The 9070-nt window shown below is 33.4% G+C and overlaps 1 protein-coding gene across 1 annotated transcript; it reads right to left on the bottom strand.

Annotated features, from left to right (window-relative positions):
• Positions 1-701: 701 nt before the first annotated feature.
• On the bottom strand, positions 702-6301 carry fgb (fibrinogen beta chain). The gene is made up of 9 exons (XM_041219556.1): positions 6179-6301; positions 5951-5968; positions 5064-5270; positions 3888-4071; positions 3444-3671; positions 3107-3220; positions 2864-2986; positions 2228-2513; positions 702-1584 (listed from the first exon to the last, which is right to left on the bottom strand). The coding sequence occupies exons 1-9, from the start codon at positions 6251-6253 to the stop codon at positions 1356-1358; spliced, it is 1464 nt and encodes a 487-aa protein (XP_041075490.1). The 5' UTR covers positions 6254-6301; the 3' UTR covers positions 702-1355.
• Between the last annotated feature and the right edge of the window lie 2769 nt (positions 6302-9070).

Raw genomic sequence — 9070 nt, 5'->3', positions numbered from 1 at the left:
TCCATTATCGATGTTGCATCCTCAAAAAAATCAAGCAAGTTAGTTAGGCACGATCTCCCTTTCCTAAAACCATGTTGACTGTCTCCCAGTACCCTGTTACCATATAGGTAATTTTCCATTTTGGATCTTATTATAGTTTCCATAAGTTTGCATATAATAGAAGTCAGGCTTACTGGTCTGTAGTTACCTGGTTCAGTTTTGTTTCCCTTTTTATTGTTAATCAGATCGTTCTTGCAACTGGGCACCGTTCAATAGAGATAGAATGGTAAAAGGGTAATTGAGTTGAAACCTCTAGACAGAAAGGGTACAGCTGTAAAAAAAGAAGTTTGACAACCTCGGCTAGAAAGGATTTCATAATAAGGCATTAATTTATCTAAACACCCTTACAGCATTTCCTTCCCTACTGTGGTGCATGAAGCAGATTCAGAGTTAAACAAAATTTATCTGTAATGCTTTCAGACATAAGTGGGTGAAGAAATGCACGTCTATCCTAGGTACATAACTTTTATCTGTAATTAATATATATATAAAGGCTTGCTGATGTCTATTCTTTAATATAAAGGCATTGATCACAACTTAATGATTACTTCATTGGATTTCAATACAAAATGCTGTTTTAGTTCTTTGGAATTATATTTAAATTCATTTCTCTTATTGTACTAACAATCATACTCAACTACAAACAAATAAAAACACACATGTTTGGAATTAATTTTCTGTTTATTAAAACATATTTTGTGACACAGTGGGATAACTGCACAGATCGTTGATCTCTGTAGATCAGACTTGGTTTAATGTCTGTTGTTTTTTTTACCACGGTTTTATTTTTCTTATGCTTGGAATACATGAACATGGGCATTACATGAACTCAAAGTTATGCTGTTTTAAAAAATAATAATAATAAACCAAATAATTAAAAAGATTGTTTATACCTCCGCTTATAAAAGTTTAGCGTGGTAAATGTGCATGGTAATTTTTCAGTTTTCCCATGTTTATATGATACATTTGCCATGGTTTGCCATGTTTTGTAATATGCTTTATCATACCTCTCTAGGCTTATCTATGCTTTACCGTGCTGTCATTATGATTTATTACACTTTACTATGGTACTTTTGCAAGAATCTGTTCCTGCAATATGAAGTTAGCCCAAAAAGAAAGTACCAACACAAGTCACTCTTGATTTTATCATTAACAAGTGAATGAAATAAACAATCCCTTTAAAATAGCTTGTTTTTGAAAACCCATTTTTGTTCATTTAAGTAACTAAGAAAGAAACAGTACACCGCTGTTCATAAATGTGTTGTATTGTTTTCGTGTTTTGTTTGTTTGTTACCCCAGTGGCATGATTGCTACTCTCAGCCTGAGAAGAACGGTCTGATCATCATATGGACAGCCTTCAGGGAATACCAGGATCCCTTCCAATTCATCCACACAAGTCCATCATCTGTTCCATGTTTGGCCATTGCTTTAGTATACGGTCCTCCCCAGTAGTACCGGCCATTGAGATTCGATGAGTGACAGCGGTTATACCACCAGCCACCACCGTCTTCTCTGGAGCACTGCTTGCCTGGATCTCCAGGTGCCCTGGTGGTTGACAAGCAACAGTCAGCTTTCTACCAGTACCATTGACATAACACATAGTAGACATTACAATTAGCTATACTGTTTCATTAGTTTTATTTAGCCATTTCTTATATAAGATATAGTATAGGGTTTTATTAAAAATACAAGCAGATTTTTACCCAACTAAAGGTCCAGTAAGCTCAATCAGTAGCTGCTCTGGCCCTCATGGAGTGTATGTCCCCTTGTGTCCTACAGCACCCTATATGATATTCTATATGCACAGCAACTGTTTCTACTAGCAACACTCTATAATGAGCATTGATCTTACTGGAACAATGAATAAATAGTGGATATGACAATATTAAATCTGTAAAAATAATTGTGCTTGTTTCTTTTTTCAAAGAACATGTTGTGTTGCTTTAGTACAAAAACTGCCTTGGCTATTCAGTCAAACAGTGCCAAATTAAGCGTTAACTACTATCTAAATTGAGTTGAGACCATTAAATGAATTACATTTAAGAGCCAGATTCAAACCCTAGCATCCAAAAGTGGATAGCAAACTCCTCAACCCAAAAAGAAACATGAATGACACAGAAAACAGAAAGAAAAAGTGATTTTGTTAAAGATTGACAGAGACAAACAGATAGATGTTTCATGCACTCACCATCTGTCATTGTCTCTGTCATACGTGCTGAACATCATGCCATTGTGGATGGTCATAGTCCTGTTTTCCCCATATAGCTGCTGAGCTCCTTCCAGAAGGCAGTTGCCAGCATTGCCTTTGTAGTTGCCAACCGCCAGTGTGTACTTGGTGGCTTCATTATGCAGTGTGAACTGGCTGTAGTGAGCATGGACCCTGTTTCCGTTCCAGTCTTCCATCTCGATTAGGAGTTCAGTTGGTCCCATTTTTGTAAGTTGGCTGATCTTATCGTTTCCAAGCCAGTACTCTCCTAGCAACCAGAGGTAATGAATTAGCACAGTAGAATTGACTTCACTTGCATGTAGCCTTGGTCCTAATATATCAATTGCTTTATTGGTTAGACAAAAATAACTCTTCTATTGTAACATATTATACCATTGTCATTATTTAGGGAATCCTCTGACCAAAGCAAATATGAAAACCTTCTGTAGGATTGATGTCATGAGCCACATTATGAATCCTGTTCTCAATCTGAAACGTAGTGTCATAGCCATTGATTTAATTTGATACACTGGGTTATGTATTTTCCATGCCATTATCAACAGATTTATTGTACTAGTGTTAGAAAGTTTGAATGTGAATATTGTAGTATCTTCTCACCTGGGGCATTGCAGAAACCTTTGCCATTATCCACTGCAATATTTCCAAACCCGTTTCTGTAGCTGTCCCATCTTCTGCCGAAGTCAACACTGCCATCCTGCCTGTTCTGAATCAATGTCCATCCTGCAGAACACAATAATCCAATTCAATATTAGATGGCACCTCTTACAGATACTAGCTAGATCTGTGCACTGGACCAGGAACGCCAATAGGAATAACCATCCCTTTTCAATGCCCACATACCTCCGCCTTGGCTTGTCATGTCACAATATACTTTGTAGGGTTTAAAGAAGGAATCAGGTTGGATCAGATACATCTCTGAAGAATCGCCACCCTTTCTGAATATGTCTTCACATTCTGCAATACAAGAACATGCACATTTATACTGAGTAATGAACTATCTTATCAGGGATTATTATTATTATTATTATTATTATTATTATTATTATTATTATTATTCATTGTTCTGGGAAACCTGTATAGTTATTCAAATCTGTTATGTTTCAGTCTTAATTTACTAAAAGATGCATATAAAGCATTAGTAACTCTTTGCATACTCATAAGACAAGGAAAACAGTACCTTTTCCAGACAGCACTGGGATGTTGCAGGATGTGGTGCAGGGTCTGGCACAGTATGTTTTCTGTTTATTAATGGCCTCCTCCAGCATCTGTATTTTAGAGCGCAGTTTATCCAAGACCCCTTGAAGCAGACGGATGCTTGATGGAATGGTTGTATCTAAGTTTTCTTTCAGATAGGCATGCTGCTCCTCCAATTCAGTGGTATATTCATCCACTACATTGGTGTTATCTGGAATGTTAAAATAAAGTTAAATAAGAACAAGAACAAAAATGGAACTGCTTTAAAAATTCCTAATACTGGTAACTTATTAAAGATGGCAAATTTAAAAGTTACTGGATATATGATATATATATATATTATATATATTTATATATAATATATATATATATAGTATATATATATATTTTTTTTATGCCACTGTATACTGTATAGCTAATACCCTACCTAGGGTTTGCCGTTGCCGCTCATTAATGACATTTGACATACTGTTCACATATTGAAAGATGTGGTCAGAGTTTTGAGAGAGAGCGGACACCTCACTTTTCAGTGAGGCCAATGTTCCTTTCACATTTCTTTCTTGTTTCAAAATCAAATTCTTCAGTTCACATCCATTTGGACACAGTACACCCTGAAGGAAAAAAAAAAGCAGATAAATACTTCCAGCACTACATGGATACATAGCATGCCAACCTCTGTTATTATTGCCACTATCTATCTATCTATATTTATATATATATATATATATATATATATATATATATATATATATTTTTTTTTTTTTTTTTTAAATAATGTTTCCTGTAAACTATAAAGCTGTAAAACTAATGATATAATCTAGAAATACGGGTGATAAACACCTTTTGACCTTTTGTCTAAATGTCAGGACTACTCATTTTTGGGTAAAGGCTATCTTTTTGTCTCTGTAGTATTGCGCAGTCATTATTGATCAAAGATATAGGTATGTACAGCTATGGCCAAAAGTTTTGCATCACTAACTGACTCACTGTGTGACCTTGAGCAAGTCATTTAACCTCCTTGTGCTCCATCTTTCAGGTGAGACAGTGTTGGAAGTAACTCTGCAGCAGACGCATAGTTCACACACTCTAGTCTCTGTAAGTTGCCTTGGATAAAGGCATCTGCTAAATAAATAATAATAATAATAATAATAATAATAATAATAATAATAATAATAATAATAATAATTCAATATGTTAACTTAACATTATTCATCAGGTTTAATTCAACAAAATCTTTGGCCTTAGCTGTAGCTTGTGTACTCCACACACTCAAAGGTCCTCATCTTTTTACTTAGGAACAATATTAGGACATATGACCGAGTGACAATAAAGGAGTTGTTTTCCAATGATTCTGTAAAAAAACTTCTGCTCATCCAGCATACAAAGATGATACTATATTAGCTTGCTACCAATACCGTACATATGTCCAGTATGCTATAGCATAAGAGTTTATTGGAACTGCAAAGAAATGTAACAAACACATTTTTTAGTTATATACTAGTTTTATATTACACTAGTTCTAATCTAGTTCTGTGTAATTAAAAACATGATTTTTTTTCTTTAGGTTTTCATTCCCAAAGACAAAAAACATGTGCTTTATTACCATGACTTCCCCGAGATGAGTGCAACCCCCCTCATCAGGCTGGTTGTTTTTCTGAGTTATCTGTGCAGATTGGGGTGGAATGGTTGGTCGGGCCTTGTAGGTGCTGCCCCCGCTGATTGGAGGAGGTGCTGCTTGCGATATTATTGGCCCTTCTCTTCCTTTTACCAACGGTCTGTGTCCCCGAGCATCTACTGAGGATCTAGTGTCCTGAAACACAAAACACAGATGAGTTCCTTGCACCAGGACTCAGTCATAAGATATGCACAAATAGAAAAACAACTTAGTTATAAAATAAATCTTTTATACCATAAGTGATAATCTAAATACTACTGCTGTTTAAACTACTAATACACGTTAGTCTCTTTAACTTAGTTTAGTTTTACTTTAATAATTGAAATGACAGCAGTTATTAACTTATTAAAATATTAACCCTTCTTGGGACCAACACAGTTAAATCTCAATAATGCAAGCATTAATACAAAAAAACTCTAAATAGACCCTGGAGTGTCATTACAAATGGACACTACTGTATGTCTATGCAAAAGATATTTGAGAGAACTTTAGTTCTCATAGAAGTTGAGAGACAGTGACAGAATGTATTGTTTTTAACATGTGTAAGGCTAGAGAGCTCAGCCAGTGCAAATTACACTGCACTGGTGTTAGAATAGTGCACTAACCCCCAAGCCCCATCAGCCTCCCATTATTGTTTCAGTGTTTAGTATTTGGCTAGTGGCTAACCACATTCATTGACTTTAACGTGGTGAAGATTGCTTATTTTAGAAGAACACTGTGCGACATGAAGGCAGAATGCAGTGTAAATAACTAAACATTACATACATGTTTTTTTTTATTTTTTTGCAAGAAATTATAAAATTATGAACTCATACCTTTCCAGTTTCCTCAACCTAAAGAAAAATAAAATATTACCAATATTAATTGTCATGTCTTATACAATACAATTGTAGTGTACTTTATCAAAGGCATCTTATATGTAATAAGACGTGAGAGAAATGTACAACAAAGGTAATATTCATTTCTGTTTTTAAGATTTTGAATATACCATTGACAGTATTGAAATAAAACAGTGCAGTAATGTAAAAAAAAAAAAAAAGTACCTTATCAAAGTCATCGTAATCTGAATCGCATTTTACATATGAAATGCAGAGCAACAGAAGCAACAGCAACTTCATGTTGGACAAACAGGTTTTAACCTTCTCCAAGCAATATACAGACCATCCAAGAGCTCTATTTATATAAAGAGTACTGCATTGGACTACCTTTAACTTCATTGGTTGGCCTTATTACAAATGTTTGTCTTCTTATTAATATTTAATTGGACTTTTCATCAGCATTCCACTTGTCCCCAAAATCAAAATTTGCTGATGAGTAATGGCTAACAGGAAATGTCCTATGTTCTGTGGGGGCTGGGGTTGCATTGCTTAAGAAAAATAGAATTGGTTTTGTTTGTTTTTGTAAACTGAACACAATTTCGTATGTCACTATTTAGGTGTTATAACTTTAACTGTATCTATAAAATGTTTCTTGTTTATGTCTTAATAAAATAAAAAAATAATAAAAAAAAAAACACTTGGCATGTAACTGAAATAATCTAAGCTATACTGTAGCTGATACTACAAAAGTGGAACTATTTCTGAGTTTACTTCAGTCTTTAATAAACTTTATTTTTTTATTTATGAAAAAACACCCCTTAATGTCACAAAACAATAAGCAAACAAATTATATAATAGTTGCTTAGCTTAGCTTATGTTTGTCATATGCTGTACTTATTCTAGTATGTTTATACCAAATAAACAAAAAAAAAGTATACAAAAGCATGACTTTGAATTTTAATTATTACACGTATGAGAAATGTTTTTCATCAACGTGATTTACATGGCTATGTAGGATATATTTAAATTTAGTATATATCTATATAACTATATAACTATCTCTCTCTCTCTCTCTCTCTCTCTCTCTCTCTCTCTCTCTCTCTATCTATATATATATATATATATATATATATATATATATAGTATACCATTGAATGTTTAGTAGTTATGCAGTCATATTAGGATATTAATTTTCATTGAACGTTTTACATGTTAAAAAAACGATGCTTTTTAGCTATTACTACAACTAATAATAATATAATGTTGAATATTAATACAATTAGACTTAATAAATTTAATCTGAACACAACACCCAAACACACACACAAACATATATATATATTATATATATATATATATATATATATATATATATATATATATATATATATATATATATATATATATATATATATATATATTAAATTACAGATAAAAGTTATGTACCTAGGATAGACGTGCATTTCTTCACCCACTTATGTCTGAAAGCATTACAGATAAATTTTGTTTAACTCTGAATCTGCTTCATGCACCACAGTAGGGAAGGAAATGCTGTAAGGGTGTTTAGATAAATTAATGCCTTATTATGAAATCCTTTCTAGCCGAGGTTGTCAAACTTCTTTTTTTACAGCTGTACCCTTTCTGTCTAGAGGTTTCAACTCAATTACCCTTTTACCATTCTATCTCTATTGAACGGTGCCCAGTTGCAAGAACGATCTGATTAACACATTATTTTTTCCACGTTTATTTAATATATATTTTATGTCACATTATTTTGGGATTGACAATTTGGATTTGGAGGCACAGAATCTCTTTGGAAACATACATATTTGCTTTCTATTCAGCAAAGTTATTCTAAATAATTCAAAATAGTCTGTACTGTAAATGTTTAACATGTTATATTTACTAGCGAGGGTATATAAGGGGGTGCATGAGTCTGTGGGGAGGAAAGAGACAGCGAGGGATGCAGGGTAGAGTCTCCAGTGAAAACGAGAGATAAAAAGTGTTTATTATTTTTGGTGGTGTGAATTCCGGCCCCGAACAGGAATTCTGCTGGTATCACATTAAACCTTGAATTCAAGAATTCATCACTTTCTCCAAGTCCTGCTTCATAAAACAGAAATGTAAATACATTTAAAAATAAATTTAAAAAAACCTGACGCCAACGTCAAATCCCATAGCAGCGCTTGATACCTTTCCCGGTTAACTGAATAAAAACAACAAAAACAGGTATACAAAATACAACAACTACACATATGTTGATTGTATATATATATATATATATATCTATATATATATATATATATATATATTAAGCCAGCAACACACTAAAGATTTGAAATAAATGGGTATAGATAGGTATAGATTGATCAAACGTTAACCACGTAACCAACATACACCATGATATTTCAGATCAATTCATATACAAATATAAGGAACTTGTTATTGGAAATTTCCACTGAAAAAAAAAGAATATTATCTCTTAGTAGCCAGTGCAGGTTTCTAAACTAGCAAAGAAGAAAGTGTTTGCTTTGCTTGACCAAACATTGGCTTAGGCCCTTTCATTCACCCCACACACAGAGTCAAGGACGGTGTGTCCACAAAAGGCAAACAATTTGTCTTGGGCTTATCTTTTGTTGGTATATGGTCATGATTTCCTCCCCCCCAAATGGTAATGTCCTATTAATGTATCTTGTTTAAACTTACTGGTCACAATCAACACCCAATACAGTCAAAAAAATAATGGTTTCACTGTCTTTTCTTTGTTATTGTGAAAGTCAGCTTTTAATAATGATTCCCAACTTTTGTTTACAAGGTGTTTGATAGCTACCCAACTTGTGGAATGCCATATATTCAGCTGTGGTCAAAAGTTTTGCATGACCTGATAAAATTAACAAATTTTGCTTCATAAAGTTGAATAAAACCTACTGAATAATGTTATGTTAACATATAGAATTACATACCGCATTGTAGGTTTTCTATATACTTAACAAAAAACTGACCAATTACAAAATGTGACATTTTGAAATCCAACATAAAATACTGTACTACTATTATGGCTTCCGGTAGACTTTTGATATCATTTTGCAGTTTCTTTGATTACATGATGTTAAATAA

The sequence above is a fragment of the Polyodon spathula genome, chromosome 2 (assembly GCF_017654505.1).
Source record: "Polyodon spathula isolate WHYD16114869_AA chromosome 2, ASM1765450v1, whole genome shotgun sequence".
Classification (NCBI taxonomy): Eukaryota; Metazoa; Chordata; class Actinopteri; order Acipenseriformes; family Polyodontidae; genus Polyodon; species Polyodon spathula.
The sequence above is the reverse complement of the archived record's forward strand: the minus strand, read 5'-3'. Positions and strand labels throughout refer to the sequence as shown.

Bases quoted from the DNA above. Each gene is read 5' to 3' on its own strand.
- fgb (XM_041219556.1), bottom strand. From the start codon at position 6,253: ATGAAGTTGCTGTTGCTTCTGTTGCTCTGCATTTCATATGTAAAATGC. The intron at 4,072-5,063 runs GTAATAAAGCAC...TTTTTCCTTCAG, and splicing joins CTCATCTCGGGGAAGTCATG to GGTGTACTGTGTCCAAATGG. The intron at 2,987-3,106 runs GTATGTGGGCAT...TGTGTTCTGCAG, and splicing joins CATGACAAGCCAAGGCGGAG to GATGGACATTGATTCAGAAC.